Source organism: Triticum urartu, chromosome 6A (assembly GCF_056163025.1).
Source record: "Triticum urartu cultivar PI428250 chromosome 6A, HENAU_Tu73, whole genome shotgun sequence".
Lineage (NCBI taxonomy): Eukaryota > Viridiplantae > Streptophyta > Magnoliopsida > Poales > Poaceae > Triticum > Triticum urartu.
In genome coordinates, this window is record NC_141878.1 from 103,838,565 (window position 1) to 103,858,742 (window position 20,178).

At 43.4% G+C, this 20,178-nt stretch overlaps 1 protein-coding gene and 1 pseudogene across 1 annotated transcript; one reads left to right on the forward strand and one right to left on the reverse strand.

The window, feature by feature from the left end:
• The first annotated feature begins 12,501 nt into the window (after positions 1-12,501).
• Positions 12,502-13,237, forward strand: LOC147964258 (uncharacterized). The gene is made up of 2 exons (XM_087529897.1): positions 12,502-12,931; positions 13,161-13,237. Exons 1-2 carry the CDS (start codon positions 12,502-12,504, stop codon positions 13,235-13,237), a joined length of 507 nt encoding a protein of 168 aa, XP_087386023.1.
• Positions 13,238-14,241: 1,004 nt separating this feature from the next.
• Positions 14,242-20,178, reverse strand: part of LOC125516864 (flotillin-like protein 2) — a 48,892-nt pseudogene continuing 42,955 nt past the window's right edge.

Genomic DNA, 20,178 nt, shown 5'->3' on the forward strand with positions numbered 1-20,178 from the left:
CAATAAAAATACTCAGTCTCAGGCTTGGGTCCATTCTTTGACTTCTTCCCGGCAGCTTGTTTACCGGGCGCGGCAACTCCCTTGCCATCCTTCTTGAAGTTCTTTTTACCCTTGCCTTTCTTGAACTTAGTGGTTTTATTCACCATCAACACTTGGTGTTCCTTTTTGATTTCCACCTCCGCTGATTTCAGCATTGAATATACCTCAGGAATGGTCTTTTCCATCCCCTGCATATTGAAGTTCATCACAAAGCTCTTGTAGCTTGGTGGAAGCGACTGAAGGATTCTGTCAATGACCGCGTCATCCGGGAGATTAACTCCCAGCTGAGTCAAGCGGTTATGCAACCCAGACATTTTGAGTATGTGCTCACTGACAGAACTATTTTCCTCCATCTAACAACTGAAGAACTTGTCGGAGACTTCATATCTCTCGACCCGGGCATGAGCTTGGAAAACCATTTTCAGCTCTTCGAACATCTCATATGCTCCGTGTTGCTCAAAACGCTTTTGGAGCCCCGGTTCTAAGCTATAAAGCATGCCGCACTGAACAAGGGAGTAATCATCAGCACGTGACTGGCAAGCATTCATAACGTCTTGGTTCTCTGGGATGGGTGCGTCACCTAGCGGTGCTTCTAGGACATAATCTTTCTTGGCAGCTATGAGGATGATCCTCAGGTTCCGGACCCAGTCCGTATGGTTGCTGCCATCATCTTTCAGCTTGGTTTTCTCTAGGAACGCGTTGAAGTTGACGACGACATGGGCCATTTGATCTACAAGACATATTGTAAAGATTTTAGACTAAGTTCGTGATAATTAAGTTCATCTAATCAAATTATTCAATGAACTCCCACTCAGATAGACATCCCTCTAGTCATCTAAGTGAAACATGATCTGAGTCAACTAGGCCATGTCCGATCATCACGTGAGATGGACTAGTCAACATCGGTGAACATCTTCATGTTGATCGTATCTTCTATACGACTCATGCTCGACCTTTCGGTCTTCCGTGTTCCGAGGCCATGTCTGTACATGCTAGGCTTGTCAAGTCAACCTAAGTGTATTGCGTGTGTAAATCTGGCTTACACCCGTTGTATTCGAACGTTAGAATCTATCACACCCGATCATCACGTGGTGCTTCGAAACAACGAACCGCAACGGTGCACAGTTAGGGGGAACACTTTCTTGAAATTATTACGAGGGATCATCTTATTTAAGCTACCGTCGTTCTAAGCAAATAAGATGCAAAACATGATAAACATCACATGCAATCAAATAGTGACATGATATGGCCAATATCATTTGCTCCTTTTGATCTCCATCTTCGGGGCTCCATGATCATCGTTGTCACCGGCATGACACCATGATCTCCATCATCATGATCTCCATCATCGTGTCTTCTTGAAGTTGTCTCGTCATCTATTACTTCTACTACTATGGCTAACGCTTTAGCAATAAAGTAAAGTAATTACATGACGTTTATGTTGACATGCAGGTCATAAATAAATTAAGACAACTCCTATGGCTCCTGCCGGTTGTCATATTCATCGACATGAAAGTCGTGATTCCTATTACAAGAACATGATCAATCTCATACATCACATATATCATTCATCACATCCTTTTGGCCATATCACATCACACGGCACATGCTGCAAAAACAAGTTAGACGTCCTCTAATTGTTGTTGCAAGTTTTTACGTGGCTGCTATAGGTTTCTAGCAAGAACGTTTCTTACCTACGCCAAAACCACAACGTGATATGCCAATTTCTATTTACCCTTCATAAGGACCCTTTTCATCGAATCTGATCCGACTAAAGTGGGAGAGACAGACACCCGCCAGCCACCTTATGCAACTAGTGCATGTCAATCGGTGGAACCAGTCTCACGTAAGCGTACGTGTAAGGTCGGTTTGGGCCGCTTCATCCCACGATGCCGCCGAATCAAGATAAGACTAGTAACGGCAAGTAAATTGACAATGTCGATGCCCACAACTGCTTTGTGTTCTACTCGTGCATAGAAACTACGCATAGACCTAGCTCATGATGCCACTGTTGGGTAACGTAGCAGAATTTTAAAATTTTCTACGCATCACCAAGATCAATCTATGGAGTCATCTAGCAACGAGGGAGAGGGGAGTGCATCTACATACCCTTGTAGATTGCGAGCGGAAGCGTTCAAGAGAACGGGGTTGATGGAGTCGTACTCGTCGTGATCCAAATCACCGATGACCTAGCGCCGAACGGACGGCACCTCCGCGTTCAACACACGTACGGTTGGGAAGACGTCTCCTCCAACTTGATCCAGCAAGGGGGAAGGAGAGGTTGATGGAGATCTAGCAGCACGACGGCGTGGTGGTGGAAGCAACGGTGATCTCAGCAGGGCTTCACCAAGCCCAGGGAGAGGGAGAAGTGTCATGGGAGGGAGAGGGAGGCGCCAGGGGCTAGGGTGTGGCTGCCCTCCCTCCCCCCACTATATATAGGACCCCTAGGGGGGCGCCGGCCCTAGAAGATGCAATCTCCAAGGGGGGCGGCGGCCAAGGGGGGGTGGAGTGCCCCCCAAGCCAAGTGGGGCGCCCCCCACCCCTAGGGTTTCCAACCCTAGGCGCAGGGGGGCCCATGGGGGGCGCACCAGCCCACTAGGGGCTGGTTACCCTCCCACTTCAGCCCATGGGGCCCTCCTGGATAGGTGGCCCCACACGGTGGACCCCCGGGACCCTTCCGGTGGTCCCGGTACAATACCGATTACCCCCGAAACTTTCCCGATGGCCGAAACTTGACTTCCTATATATAAATCTTCACCTCCGGACCATTCCGGAACTCCTCGTGACGTCCGGATCTCATCCGGGACTCCGAACAACTTTCGGGTTACCGTATACTAATATCTCAACAACCCTAGCATCACCGAACCTTAAGTGTGTAGACCCTACGAGTTCGGGAGACACGCAGACATGACCGAGACGACTCTCCGGTCAATAACCAACAGCGGGATCTAGATACCCATGTTGGCTCCCACATGCTCCTCAATGATCTCATCGGATGAATCACGATGTTGAGGATTCAATCAATCCCGTATACAATTCCCTTTGTCAATCGGTACGTTACTTGCCCGAGACTCGATCGTCGGTATCCCAATACCTTGTTCAATCTCATTACCGGCAAGTCACTTTACTCGTACCGTAATGCATGATCCCGTGATCAACCACTTGGTCACATTGAGCTCATTATGATGATGCATTACCGAATGGGCCCAGAGATACCTCTCCGTCATACAGAGTGACAAATCCCAGTCTCGATTCGTGCCAACCCAACAGACACTTTCGAAAGTACCCATAGTGTACCTTTATAGTCACCCAGTTACGTTGTGACGTTTGGCACACCCAAAGCACTCCTGCGGTATCCGGGAGTTGCACAATCTCATGGTCTAAGGAAATGATACTTGACATTCGGAAAAGCTATAGCAAACGAACTACACGATCTTTGAGCTATGCTTAGGATTGGGTCTTGTCCATCACATCATTCTCCTAATGATGTGATCCCGTTATCAATGACATCCAATGTCCATAGTCAGAAAACCATGACTATCTTTTGATCAACGAGCTAGTCAACTAGAGGCTGACTAGGGACGTGTTGTGGTCTATGTATTCACACATGTATTACGATTTCCGGATAACACAATTATAGCATGAACAATAGACAATTATCATGAACAAAGAAATATAATAATAACCATTTTATTATTGCCTCTAGGGCATATTTCCAACAGCACTATCATTATCAACTCTGCATCTTTTGGCTTCAATATTATGAATATGAGTATCACTACTATCATGATAAAAACAGACCACTCTTCAAGGGTGCATGACCATAAAAGATATTACTCATATAAATAGAACAACCATTATTCTTTGATTTAAATGAATAACCGTCTCGCATCAAATAAGATCCAGATATAATGTTCATGCTCAACGCTGGCACCAAATAACAATTATTTAGGTCTAAAACTAATCTCAAAGGTAGATGTAGAGGTAGCGTGCCGACCGCGACCACATCGACTTCCGAACCATTTCCCACAGGCATCGTCACCTCATCCTTAGCTAATCTTCGTTTAATCCGTAGTCCTTGTTTCTAGTTGCAAATATTAACAACAGAACCAGTATCAAATACCCGGGTACTACTGCGAGCATTAGTAAGGTACACATCAATAACATGTATATCACATATACCTTTGTTCACCTTGCCATCCTTCTTATCCGCCAAATACTTGGGGCAGTTCCGCTTCTAGTGACCAGTCTTTTTGCAGTAGAAGCACTCAGTCTCAGGCTTAGGTCGAGACTTGGGTTTCTTCTCCTGAGCAGCAACTTGTTTGTCGTTCTTCTTGAAGTTCCCCTTCTTCTTCCCTTTACCTTTTTTTTGAAACTGGTGGTCTTGTTGACCTTCAACACTTGATGCTCCTTCTTGATTTCTACCTCCGTAGCCTTTAGCATTTTGAAGAGCTCGGGAATTGTCTTATCCATCCCTTGCATATCACGAAGCTCTTGTAGCTTGGTGGCAGTGATTTAAGAATTCTGTCAATGACACTATCATCCGGAAGATTAACTCCCAGCTGAATCAAGTGATTGCAGTACCCAAACATTCTGAGTATATGCTCACTGAAAGAACTATTCTTCTCCATCTTGCAGCTGTAGAACTTATTGGGGACTTCATATCTCTCAATCTGGGAATTTGCTTGAAATATTAACTTCAACTCCTGAAACATCTCATATGCTCCATGACGTTCAAAACGTCGTTGAAGTCCCAGTTCTAAGTCGTAAAGCATGGCACAGTGAACTATCAAGTAGTCATCAACACGTGAATGACAGGCATTCACAATGTCTGCAGTTGCCAGCGCAGGTGGTACACCTAGCGGTGCTTTCAGGACATAATTCTTCTGTGCAGCAATGAGGATAATCCTCAAGTTACGGACCCAGTCCGTGTAATTGCTACCATCATCTTTCAACTTTGCTTTCTCAAGGAACGCATTAAAATTCAAAGGAACAACATTATGGACCATCTATCTACAAAAATATAGAAAAGCAAAAATACTATCGGGTATTAAGTTCATGATAAATTTAAGTTCAATTAATCATATTACTTAAGAACTCCCACTTAGATAGACATCCCTATAATCATCTAAGTGATCATGTGATCCAAATCAATTAAACCATGTCCGATCATCACGTGAGATGCAGTAGTTTTCAATGGTGAACATCACTATGTTGATCATATCTACTATATGATTCATGCTCGACCTTTCGGTCTCAGTGTTCCGAGGCCATATCTGCATATGCTAGGCTCGTCAAGTTTAACCCGAGTATTCTGCATGTGCAAAACTGGCTTACACCCGTTGTGTTCGAACATAGAGCTTATCACACCCGATTATCACGTGGTGTCTCGGCACGACGAACTTTCGCAACGGTGCATACTCAGGGAGAACACTTATACCTGAAATTTAGTGAGGGATCATCTTATAATGCTACCGTCAAACAAAGCAGAATAAGATGCATAAAGGATAAACATCACATGCAATCGATATGAGTGATATGATATGGCCATCATCATCTTGTGCTTGTGATCTCCATCTCCGAAGCACCGTCATGATCACCATCGTCACCGGCGCGACACCTTGATCTCCATCGTAGCATCATTGTCGTCTCGCCAATCTTATGCTTCCATGACTATCGCTACCGCTTAGTGATAAAGTAAAGCATTACAGGGCGATTGCATTGCATACAATAAAGCGACAACCATATGGCTCCTGCCAGTTGCCGATAACTCGGTTACAACACATGATCATCTCATACAATAAAATTTAGCATCATGTCTTGACCATATTACATCACAACATGCCCTGCAAAAACAAGTTAGACGTCCTCTACTTTGTTGTTGCAAGTTTTACGTGGCTGCTACGGGCTGAGCAAGAACCGTTCTTACCTACGCATCAAAACCACAACGATAGTTCGTCAAGTTAGTGTTGTTTTAATCTTCTCAAGGACCGGGAGTAGCCACACTCGGTTCAACTAAAGTTGGAGAAACTGATACCCACCAGCCACCTGTGTGCGAAGCACGTTGGTAGAACCAGTCTCGCGTAAGCGTACGCATAATGTTGGTCCGGACCGCTTCATCCAACAATACCGCCGAACCAAAGTATGACATGTTGGTAAGCAGTATGACTTGTATCGCCCATAACTCACTTGTATTCTACTCGTGCATATAACATCTACGCATAAACCTGGCTCGGATGCCACTGTTGGGGAACGTAGTAATTTCAAAAAAATTCCTACGCACACGCAAGATCATGGTGATGCATAGCAACGAGAGGGGAGAGTCGTCCACGTACTCTCGTAGACCGTTAAGCGGAAGCGTTATGACAACGCGGTTGATGTAGTCGTACGTCTTCACGATCGACCGATCCTCAGTACCGAACATATGGCACCTCCGCATTTAGCACACGTTCAGCTTGGTGACGTCCCGCGAACTCACGATCCAGTAGAGCTCGAGGGAGAGTTTCGTCAGCACGACGGCGTGGTGACGATGTTGATGAAGCTACCATCGCAGAGCTTCGCCTAAGCACCACTATGATATGATCAAGGTGGATTATGGTGGAGGGGGGCACCGCACACGGCTGGGAGAGATCAATGATCAACTTGTGTGTCTAGAGGTGCCCCCTTGCCCCCGTATATAAAGGAGCAAGGGGGAAGAGGCGGCCAGCAGAGGAGGGCGCCCTAAGGGGGGAGTCCTACTCCCATCAAGAGTAGGGCTCCTCCTTTCCTAGTAGGAGTAGGAGAGGGGGAGGAAAGGGAGAGAAGGAGAAGGAAAGAGGGGGTCGGCCCCCCTTGCCCTAAACCAATTCGGTTTGGGCCTTGGGAGAGCGCGCCCCACACTCCCCTTGCTACCCTCTATTTCCACTAAGGCCCATGTATGCCCATTAAGCCCCCCCCCCCCCGGGGGGGGGGGGGTCCGGTAACCCTCGAAACCCTTCCGGTGTCCGAATATAACCTTCCAATATATCAATCTTTATGTCTCGAACATTTTGAGACTCCTCGTCATGTCCGTGATCACATCCAGGACTTCGAACTACCTTCGGTACATCAAAACACAAAAACTCATAATACCGATCGTCACAAAACTTTAAGCGTGCGGACCCTACGGGTTCGAGAACTATGTAGACATGACCGAGACACATCTCCGGTCAATAACCAATAGTGGAACCTGGATGTTCATATTGGCTCCTACATATTCTACGAAGATCTTTATCGGTCAAACCGCATAACAACATACGTTGTTCCCTTTGTCATCGGTATGTTACTTGCCCGAGATTCAATCGTCGGTATCTCAATACCTAGCTCAATCTCGTTACCGGCAAGTCTCTTTACTCGTTCCGTAATGCATCATCCCGCAACTAGCTCATTAGTCACATTGCTTGCAAGGCTTATAGTGATGTGCATTACCGAGAGGGCCCAGAGATACCTCTCCGACAATCGGAGTGACAAATTCCAATCTCGACCTATGCCAACTCAACAAGTACCATGGGAGACACCTGTAAAGAACCTTTATAATCACCCAGTTACGTTGTGACGTTTGGTAGCACATAAAGTGTTTCTTCGGTAATCAGGAGTTGCATAATCTTATAATCATAGGAACATGTATAAGTTATGAAGAAAGCAATGGCAGTAAACTTAAACGATCAAGTGCTAAGCTAACGGAATGGGTCAAGTCAATCACATCATTCTCCTAATGACGTGATCCCGTTAATCAAATGACAACTCATGTCTATGGCTAGGAAACTCAACCATCTTTGATCAACGAGCTAGTCAAGTAGAGGCATACTAGTGACACAATGTTTGTCTATGTATTCACACATGTATTATGTTTCCGGTTAATACAATTCTAGCATGAATAATAAACATTTATCATGATATGAGGAAATAAATAATAACTTTATTATTGCCTGTAGGGCATATTTCCTTCAGTATTTTCACATTGCTATTTTCCAAAGGTCAAGATTTGTCACATTTGTCACATTATTTAATGTTTTTTGTCATGCTATCCCTTGTCATAACTCCATGAAATATTATGGTGCTTAACTTACATGTTGGTGTAACTGAAATATCTATTACGTGTGGTTCTCGGCAAACAACGTCAGGTAATGAACATTTGATGTGGCCAGGTTTCGGCAAAGTACTGCTCCAATAGACTCAACCAATAATATCAGACTATATTTGCAAAAAAAAAAGAAGCAAAACTAAAGTTGTTATGGTCCCATGAGAAAAACTATGTACCACCAACTAAACCATAGTAGGCAGTTCAGAATTCTAGGTCCGCGGAAGAGATGATCATATTAATTAAGAGAGAAGACAATGAAATTACCTACCCCTCCATTGCACCATGGCAGCTCTAGTCATCGGATGGATTGTTCTATCCGGCGCTCACACTCTAGAACCGTTGGTCATCCAACTGCTCCTGTCACATGTTTTGCACAATATCACCGGCGTGACCTACTCAACCCTATAGCCGGGTTGCTACTACTCTGTAGGCTGACGTGTGCACTATGTCCTTAATTGTGCTGACCAGCCTTGAAAAGTTTAGATAGGCCCAGATAGTGTGTAAATGAGGCCCATTTTGCTATATAGACTATCCCAGTGGCTTCTTCCTTTCTTTTATCACCGGTTTTAGGAAGGTTCTAAAACCTTGTTTCACCATTATTGTTTTTTATCTGATTTCTCTGCTGTTTAGTCCATTTTTTCATATTTTCTTTTGTTCTTTTGTAGTTTCTTGTTCTTTTTTTATTCATTTGTTCATGGGTTTAAATTTTCTTGAACATTTTAAAATTCATGAAATTATTTCAAAAAATGTGAACATGTTTTAAAATTCGTGACCATTTATAAAATTTGGGGCAAAATTTTCAAATCATGAACATATTTAGAAATTTGGAAAAACTTTTTTTAATTTTTCACATTTTAATATTTATTAACATTTTCAAAATCCTGAAAAAAATTATTTATAAAATATTTTTCATTGATAACTGACCAAAATAAGTTTTCTTGTGTAGTAGGTTGCGTCTTGGTCTCACCTTGTGCAATAACAAACAAACGATCACCTCAAGGGATGTTCTAGTGGGGCGGCGCAGTCGGAAGCTGCTGCTTTGCTTCGTTTGTTGTTTTTTGTTCTTTTTACTTTTCTTTTTGTATATACTAGGTTCTACTGGCTGTATCCTCCACACGTCGCCATGGTAAACGGCGAGTGCACGAAGTGCTCTAGCTGAGGCTTCTCTGTTCCGATGCAACGATGGCTTCGAGGGGAATTAGCGCCTTTGGATGTCCTTGTTCAAGCTCGGATCAGGAAACCACGGAGATTAGCGTGGTGTGAACATACGAAAGACCACACACGTGCAACTGCGAACATATGAAAGACCAAACACGGGCAATGGTAGATGGACGAGGGGATTGTGGGTTGGTTCTCACAAATATCAAGGATTTTTGTAGAATATACATGACGGACCAAACCAAAAATATCACTTTCCTTTATTAGTAGGTATAGATTTCATCTTAACTTGCATTTTTTTAAAGTTCAACATGCATTAAAATATGTGCATGTAATACAAAAATGTGTTCCTTTCATTTGTAAAAAAAATCATATCATTCAGAAAATATTGTTCATCACATTTTTTGATAAATGATCACAAGTTTAAGAAATGTTCATGCAGTGTAATAAATGTTTGTACAATTTAAAGAATAAATTCACATGTATCCAAAAAATATCTGGCGTGTATTTATAATAAGATGTCTAACATGTATTCAAAAAACAATAGTAAACATGTATTCAAAAATGTTCATCATGTACTTTGAAAATGTTCAATGCGTACACAAAAATGTAAACTATGTATTTAATAAAGGTTCAATGTGTATTTGAAAATTATTTATCATGTTTTTTAAAATTGTTTAATGTGTATCTGAAAAATGTTTCACATGTATCAAAAAATATTCAAGGTTTATTTGAAAAATATTTATAATTATTCATAAAATATTTAAGCATGTATTAAAATGTTTATCATGTATTTAGAAAATGTTCATCGCTAAAAAAATACTCATATTAAGAAAAATACAATGTGTATTTGGAAGAAATAAAAAACACAAAAATATGTAAAAGAGAAAAAATACAATGAATCTTCCCAAAACTGGCGGAAGGGTCCATGGACCGGTGCAAAACCGCCTAAACACATTATATTTGGGACGACCCATCCTATTGTCAGCATCGCAGTAGGCGAGGCATTGAAATCATTAATTGAGGAGTATTCTTTACAAAGATCACTCCCATTTTCTCAGGTTGTAACAAGTGGTGCGATGCACGGGCACCACTTTTGCAACCAAAGAATTTTTCTTTTTTTTCAGATCTATTTATTCAAAATGTTTTATCTCTTAAACTGTGCATCCAAATTTTGAACCGTTTTTACCGTTGAATTCATCGCGTCGAGATCTTTAAGCAAGATCCCATGTTGATATATTTTGATGAATTTTTTTCAAAAAAAACAGAAAGAAAAAACCAGACAAAAAAACCGAACCGGGAGCACGGTTTTTTTCACTTTCCGAAAAAGGCACGGCCGTGCCACGCGCGAAAGCAAAACCATGCCCCTTGCGCAAGGAAAAAAAACTGAAAATACGTTTTTTTTTCAGAGACGGTCGTGCCTCTCGCGAAAGTAAAACCATGTCTCTCATGGAAGAAAACAGTATAAAAAATGATTTTTTTCCTCCGAAAGGCTCGGTCTGCCTTATCAAAAGCAAAACCGTGCTTCTCGCGGCAGAAAAAACAGAAAACACGTTTTTTTCCCGTTTCCGAGAGGCACGGCCGTGCCTCTCACGGAAGAAAAAAAACAAAAGGTATATTTTTCCGTTTTCAAGAGGCACGGCCGTGACTCTCGCGAAAGAAAAACCGTGTCTTTTGAGAAAGCAAAATAAAACACGTTTTCTTGCACAAACGTTTTTTTGGTCCAAAAGCTAAGAAACACCTGTGAAAAGCCGGAAAGCCGAAAAAAACCCACTTAAAAAGCCGAAGACACGTTCAGAAAAAAAAATCCAGAAAAAGTACCCAAAGCGCGACACGTGGCGGTGGCTGAGAGCAGACGCTCTCAGCTTATCCGCAAGTAATCATTATGAGCGCTTGTTAACTAGTTGCTTCCGCGAGACATAGCTCTCGTGTGCGCAATACTTATTATATTGGTGGTAGTGCTGGCTATCCCAGATATGGGCCGGCCCTAACGAGAGTGACCGCGCGGAGCAGGAGAACCACCTCCATGCTCAATCCCTCAAAAAGAAAAGACTCTATGCTCCCTCCTTCTACACGTCCTCTCCACTTCCGCGCGATATGAAACCGTCGGCGGCGCAGCAACGATGATGATAAAAGTAATTTCAATGGGACGATCTATTTCGTTCGTGGCTGTTCATTTGGATCGGCGCGGACACAAAAAGCGGCCCAACGCGTCGATTTAAATGGACGCGCATCCGTTTTTCGTCCGCGGACGACCCATTCCCAACCTATTTTTGAACCTGAATTGCGTCGGTGCAGACACGCGACGGACGTATGCGCTCGCCTACTCCTGTCCCCAGGCCCGCTGGTCTATGACACATTGGCCTCCCGTCTCACCCTACGGTCAACAAAGCACTACTCCCGCCTCCTCCGTCGCCGAAGCCGTCGTCCATTTTTTCCGGCGACTCTTCCAGCTGCCGCCGCCTCCACATCCGCCCAGCAACGCCGCCCTCCCCCCGTCACCCTCTGCCGCCGTTTTGCCCCCGGGGAGCAAACTGCTTCCCACCGCCGCTTCCCCCATCGCACAGCCACCCGTCTCCAAGAAGTCGCCTCGCCACCCCTGCCACATCCGACCGGCACGCACGTCCTCGCCGGCCGTCTCCTTCGTCGACGCCCGCAAACTGCTTCCCACCGCCGCTGGTCTGTGGGCGCCGCGACTCCCCTCGTCGGCCGTCTCCTTCGTCGACGCCCGCAAACTATTCGACAGTTTGCCAATGTACGAAATGGACTCCGCCAACGAGTTCTTTTTCCACAATTTCCTTTGCGACTCCGTCGATTCGTCGTCCGACGACGAGGAGGAGATATTGGCTGCCGTGTTGGTCCATCACCACCTCAACAGCCAGTGTCCGTTGTTTCGTGGCTTCATTCCCGGTCACCTTTCGACGTTGAATCGCAACCGAGAGAGCGGGCATTTCCTTCTTTGGAAGGACTACTTTGATAAAACAAACCGATTGTTCAAACATCATAAATTCCGCCGCCGGTTCCGTATGAGTAGGCATATTTTCAACCGTATCAAAGAGGGAGTGGTCGGCTATGATGACTACTTCGAGTGCAAAGAGGATGCCGTCGGCAAGATTGGTTTCTCCTCTTATCAGAAATGCACTGCCGCCATTTGAATGCTTGCATACAGAGTGCCCGGTGATCTCATTGACGAGTATGTCCGTATGAGCGAGTCTACATGCCTAGAGTCCCTGTATAAGTTCTGCAAGGCTGTGATTGCTGTGTTTGGCCTTGAGTACTTGAGAGAGCCGACAGCTGAAGATACAGCCCGTTTGTTGGCGATGAATGCCAGCAGGGGTTTCCCGGGGATGCTTGGCAGCATAGACTGCATGCACTGGGAGTGGAAGAACTGCCCTTCTGCTTGGCAAGGGAAGTATAAGGGACATGTCAGGGCTTGCACTGTCATACTAGAGGCCGTGGCGTCTCAAGATCTCTGGATCTGGCACTTTTTCTTTGGTATGGCTGGATCACACAATGATATCAACGTGCTTCAGCGCTCGCCGGTGTTTGCTAGGCTTGCCGAAGGCAACATCCCACCGGTGAACTTTACTGTCAACGACCACAACTACGACAAAGGGTACTATTTGGGTGACGGTATCTATCCTCAGTGGACCACTATTGTCAAGACAATACCCAACCGTGTCAGAGAAAAAAAGAAAAAGATTTGCCCAAGAGCACGAGAGTGCTAGAAAGGATGTCGAGCGTGCCTTTGGTGTTTTGCAATCTCGATGGGGCATCGTTCGGTATCTTGCTAATACTTGGAGCACGCAAAAACTATGAAAGGTGATGACTGCTTGTGTGATCATGCACAATATGGTCGTAGAAGACGAGCGCCAGAACGTCTGTACGATCAAGGCTTTCAGTTTCAGGGTGAGAATGTTGTGCCTGAGCATGGAGTAGCGGCAACATTTGACTAGTTCACTCAGTTTCATGAAGACATGCATGATTGGGAAACTCACGTGCAACTGCAAAATGATTTGGTTGAGCATATGTGGACTCATGTTAGCAACCAATAGATATATCTTCTTTTCTTCGTTTGCAAAACTATGTGAAACATTTTTATTTGTATTTGACTTGTAAAACTATACTATTCCCTCCGTCCGAAAATACTTGTTATCAAAACGAATAAAAAGTGATGTATCTAGAACTAAAATATATCTAAATACATCCCCTTTGTTCATTTCGATGACAAATATTTCCGGATGGAGGGAGTATTTATTTGGGCGGCCAGACTATTTGACTTGTTAAACATTTTCACTTCACAATATGTTTGAATGCAAAATCAATATAAAATTGGGCGGCCAGATGATCACGCCTGCACATATGGATCGGCGCGTTGAACGCGCTGCCGACCCATATCAAAAACAGGGCGGACGCCGGGTGGGTGACCGACACGAACAGACAAAAAACGGACGAAATCGCTGTCCGTTTGAGTCGGCACGTGGGGGTTGCTCTAAAAGTCCACTGTGTGTACCGACGATGATTAGTTTCCTCCAGCACCACGTTACTGCCTGTTTTCGTTCAGTTGCTCGAACATCAACGCTACCCCTACGCACGATCATCCTCCTTTCTGCCACCCGTCTGGTCTTCCACGTTCCACCTCCCAATGTTAGCCAACCATTGTTCCTTGCTCGGTTTTGTGTTTGCCGGCCGTCCTTCTTCGTCCCTGTTGAGTGTATCTGCTGCCTATAGGTACGCGTTGGCTAAATGCGTATAAATGGCTTATGGTGGGAGGGAACGCTTCCAGAAAGATTGCGTTGCAGGAGTGGTTGGCGTGTTGAGTGCATCCGCTGCTGCACGGTTGATGCAATTCGAGAGAAGTTAGTAGCAGAGTCGTACGGTCATGGAGTACATACGATTCAATTTTTACATCCCCTGGAGCTGTCGTGGCCGCCACCTCGAAGTCACTGTCCAAAGGCACGCACGGTCCGGTCCGCCTGCCCTGAGTGTGGGGAGTCTTGCTCAACCAGGAGTGCGAGTGCGCCGACGCCGTCGAGCACAGGTACCCCGCAGCCGCCGTCGGCGACGGCCGCATGTGGCGCGCGCTTCCTGGCAATGGAAATGAGAAGACGAATAGTTACGTGGTACGTACGTACCACTTGGACCGCCTGTACAGGATCAGTTATTTGTCTCTTTATTACTTTCGGGGAGTGAGAAGAAAATTCGGTCGAACAAACTTAAAGCACATGTACAAAATGTGTTTTACATTCGCAAGTTCAAAACGTCTATGAAACATTGATAAATGGAGGTGCTCTCAAAATTTTTGCACCCTAGCCAATGGTTTAGGAAACATGCTGAGCCAATCAAATCACTATAGTATGTAATTTCTATGGTTTGGTATAATTTCGAGACAATCAGATCGGTCTACTAACGTGATTGCGAGTGGCCCTTAATCATTGGCTTGCTCAATAGGCGGGTGATTATATTTTACCTTGTAAATATACTTTCTGTTGTTGATTTGTGATGCATAAATTGAGAACATTTTGGTACCGATGAAGGGCATCCAAAACCTAAGTTGCCAGTGGTGGGAGATGCAAGCAGGGCAGAGATGGTACTTTGAGCCATAACACGATCTAAAACAAATGTCTCATACTTCATCACACAAATTCTATAACGACATATGTTCTGTAGAAATTCAATTACTGATTGAACTGTTCAAATTTAGCAACTTAAATAGCTTCTCGGCCACTTCTTTCTATAGTGCCACCAGTAGCGAACTACTAACGACCTGCCGATTATATATGTTGGATATCAGAAGCGTGGTGATTGAGGTAATCTAAATGATACATCCAATGTTTTTCTTTAACTTCATCAAATCATATTATATATCTTCATTAGCACATCTCTTTCCACATGCTTTTCCCAAAAGCGATACAAAGAGTTTGAACCCCGTCAACCTACGAGTCATTTGAGGGCATCTCTATAATTTCCTTCTGAGTCACGCGCTTAAGGACGATAGTGGTTTCTACAACATGGAGTAGCTAGAGATGGTACACTGAGCCATAACACAATCTAAAACAAATGTCTCATACTTCATCACACAAATTCTATAAAAACATATATTGTGTATAAATTCAATTATGGATTGGACTGTTCATATTTAGCGACTTAATTAGCTTCTCGGCCACTTCTTTCAATAGTGCCGCCAGTAGCGAACTACTAACAACCTGTAGATTATATATGTTGGATAGCACAAACGTGGTGATGGAGGTATTCTAAATGATACATTCAATGTTTTACTTTAACTTCATCATATCATATTATATATCCTTACTAGTACTTTTCTTGCCACATGATTTTCCCAAAAGCGATACAAAGAGTTTGAACCCCGTCAACCTACGAGTCATTTGAGGGCATCTCTATAATTTCCCTTAGAGTCACGCCTTTAAGGACGATAGTGGATTCCACAACATGGAGTACCTAATTCTAATCTGCCGCACATGGGTTGCCATCAGGATTGATTTTGGTCCGTTTATAAACAGTGGTCCATTGCAATTGTGTTCGCCATTGATTGCAATTTAACAATATATGACTGTGGCATGTGTGAATATTTGTGGTGTGTGGGCCTTAACTTACGGTTTATTATGATGCCATGGTTGATAATATTGGGGGGGGGGGGTGCGCGTGTGCGTGTGTGCATGTGTGTGACAGATGCTAATGTTGTATTCTGCTAATATGAATTGTGTGAAGTGGATATATGGCATCAAAATAGTGGGGTTTTTGTTTGAATTTTGGATTTGTATTCGAGATGGGTCTGTTTTGAGCCAAAATTATCCTCGATAGATAGATGAACTAAGGCGGCCATGCACTCAAAGCCATCATGGAGATACTAATAAATGAGTTAAAGCTATGCAAAGAGCCTCCATCCGCCCATCCCCGCAAAAAAAGCCTCCATCCGCCCACCTTTTCGAGGCAGGATCTCTCAACGACCTTCCATGTAAGACATTCAACAATTCATGGGATTTTTAAGTGCAAGGAATGTAAACTAAACCCGCAATGGATGGATATTTTAGGCTTGCCTCGGGTAGGGCTTTTATGGTACGGGGTATAGTGTTATCGGAAATAATTTGCTACCCATGGGGGTAGCTGCACATGTCGCCATTTTTTAACTCTAATTATTTTGGTAGTGTTATATCAACCAAATTGAAAAAAATAGTATCTATATCCTAGATAGGGATTTTCAATGTTTATAGAATTGTATGAATAGGATTACTCCGTGTTAGCTAGGTGATACAAAACTAGCCAAATCCACATCCACTCTTCTCACTTCTAGTGAGGCAATATAATCACACCCTTTTGTTTTGAGACGAATAGAACCAGCAATTTTGACAACACGATAAATAGTATGTATTATGATCGTAATTTTGTATCACACCAACCACACTACTATGGTAATTGTTTTTAACGTCAGTAAGGCAATTTTTGTTGATCAAAGCTTTGTCTTGCTGAATCAAAGTACATCCACACATCCAGTATGAATGGGAGCTTGCCCCATTAAGGGAAAATCAATGATTAGTGAATGCCCCATTGCATATGCACCAAACAAGATGATAACTGATGGCCATGGTGTCTTTTTGTCGAATGTTCCTCATCCCGGGTGGGCCAAATTAAATACAGATGGATCCTTTGTTCTAGACAATGGCTCTGCAGAGAGTGGTATGATCCTTTGATATCACGCGGTAGACATACATTTTTCCATCTTGTCGATGCATCCAACATTTTTCTGATGCCTCAGAATCTAAGCTAGTACCGATAGAGGAAGGATTGATATTGTCATTGCAATGGACCCTTCTCCCAATCCACCTTGAGACTGACTGTCTAGAAGTTGTGAACCTTTTGAAAAAAGGTACGGATAGATCCAGCTTTGGGTTCATGGTTCATGAGATTAAATCACTGATGACTAAACAAAATACTTGTATTACTCATGTTCAATGGAACCATGATGTCTACTACACAACCTTCTTCTTGTAGACGTTGTTGGGCCTCCAAGTGCAGAGGTTTGTAAGACAGTAGCAAATTTCCCTCAAGTGGATGACCTAAGGTTTATCAATCCGTAGGAGGCGTAGGATGAAGATGGTCTCTCTCAAGAAACCCTGCAACCAAATAACAAAGAGTCTCTTGTGTCCCCAACACACCCAATACAATGGTAAATTGTATAGGTGCACTAGTTCGGCGAAGAGATGATGATACAAGTGGTATATGGATAGTAGATAATGGTTTTTGTAATCTAAAAATATAAAAACAGAAAGGTAACTAATGATAAAAGTGAGCGTAAACGGTATTGCAATGCGTTGAAACAAGGCCTAGGTTTCATACTTTCACTAGTGCAAGTTCTCTCAACAATAATAACATAATTGGATCACATAACTATCCCTCAACATGCAACAAAGAGTCACTCCAAAGTCACTAATAGCGGAGAACAAACGAAGAGATTATGGTAGGGTATGAAACCACCTTAAAGTTATTATTTTCAATCAATCCGTTGGGCTATTCCTATAAGTATCACAAACAGCCCTTTCGTACTAGAATAATACCTTAAGACACAAATCAACCAAAACCCTAATGTCACCTAGATACTCCAATGTCGCCTCAAGTATCCGTGGGTACGATTATACGATATGCACCACACAATCTCAGATTCATCTATTCAACCAACACATAGAACCTCAAAGAGTGCCCAAAGTTCCTACCGGAGAATCACGACGAAAACGTGTGCCATACATAGGTTCATGGGTGGAACCCACAAGTTGATCACCAAAACATACATCAAGTGAATAACGTGATATCCCATTGTCACCACAGATACGCACGGCAAGACATACATCAAGTGTTCTCAAATCTTTAAAGACTCAATCCGATAAGATAACTTCAAAGGGGAAACTCAATCCATTACAAGAGAGTAGAGGGGAAGAAACATCATAAGATCCAACTATAATAGCAAAGCTCGCGATACATCAAGATCGTGCCACCTCAAGAACACGAAAGAGAGAGATCAAACACATAGCTATTGGCACATACCCTTGGCCCCGAGGGAGAACTACTCCCTCCTTATGATGGAGAGCACCGGGATGATGAAGATGGCCACCGGAGAGGGATTGCCCCCTCCGGCAGGGTGCCGGAACGGGTCTGGATTGGTTTTCGGTGGCTACGGAGGCTTCTGGCGGCGGAACTCCCGATCTATTGTGTTCCCCGATTGTTTTAGGGTATATGGATATATAGGAGGAGGAAGTACGTCAGGGGAGCCACGAGGGGCCCACGAGGGTGGAGGGCGCGCCCAGGGGGTGGGCGCGCCCCCTACCTCGTGGCTTCCTCGAAGCTTCCTTGACGTGGATTCCAAGTCTCCAGGGTTGCTTTCCTTCCAAAAATAAGTTCCGTGAAGTTTCAGGTCAATTGGACTCTGTTTGATTTGCCTTTTCTGTGATACTCTAAAACAAGGAAAAAACAGAAACTAGCACTGGGCTCTAGGTTAATAGGTTAGTCCCAAAAATCATATAAAATAGTATATAAATGCATATAAAACATTCAAGGTTGATAATATAATAGCATGGAACAATCAAAAATTATAGATACGTTGGAGACGTATCAGCATCCCCAAGCTTAATTCCTGCTCATCCTCGAGTAGGTAAATGATAAAAACAGAATTTTTGATGTGAAATGCTACCTAACATATTTATCCATGTAGTTCTCTTTACTGTAGCAAGAATATTCAGATCCATAAGATTCAAGACAAAAGTTTAATATTGACATAAAAATAATAATACTTCAAGCATACTAACTAAGCAATCATGTCTTCTCAAAATAACATGGCCAAAGAAAGTTCATCCCTACAAAATCATATAGTTTAGTCATGCTCCATTTTCATCACACAAGAATGCTCTCATCATGCACAACCCCGATGACAAGCCAAGCAATTGTTTCATACTTTAGTAATCTCAAACCTATACACTTTCACGCAATATATGAGCATGAGCCATGGACACAGCACTATGGGTGGAATAGAATATGATGATGGGGGTTATGTGGAGAAGACAAAAAAGGAGAAAGCCTCACATGAACGAGGCTAATCAATGGGCTATGGAGATGCTCATTGATAACCCACAAGTATAGGGGATTGCAACAGTTTTCGAGGGTAGAGTATTCAACCCAAATTTATTGATTCGACACAAGGGGAGCCAAGAATATTCTCAAGTATTAGCAGTTGAGTTGTCAATTCAACCACACCTGGAAACTTAATATCTGCAGCAAAGTGTTAGGTAGCAAAGTAATATGATAGTAGTGGTAACGGTAGCAAAAGGTAACGGTAGTAAAAGTAATGTTTTTGGTATTTTGTAGTGATGATAGCAATAGCAACGGGAAAGTAAATAAGCGAAGAACAATATATGGAAAGCTCATAGGCAATGGATCAGTGATGGAGAATTATGCCGGATGCGGTTCATCATGTAACAGTCATAACCTAGGGTGACACAGAACTAGCTCCAGTCATTGATATAATGTAGGCATGTATTCCAAACATAGTCATATGTGCTTATGGAAAAGAACTTGCATGGCATATTTTGTCCTACCCTCCCGTGGCAGCGGGGTCCTTACAGAAACTAAGGGATATTAAGGCCTCCTTTTAATAGAGAACCGGAACAAAGCATTAACACATAGTGAATACATGAACTCCTCAAACTACAGTCATCACTGGTAAGTATCCCGATTATTGTCACTTCGGGGTTAACGGATCATAACACATAATAGGTGACTATGGACTTGCAAGATAGGATCAAGAACACTCATATATTGATGAAAACATAATAGGTTCAGATCTGAAATCATGGCACTCGGGTCCTAGTGACAAG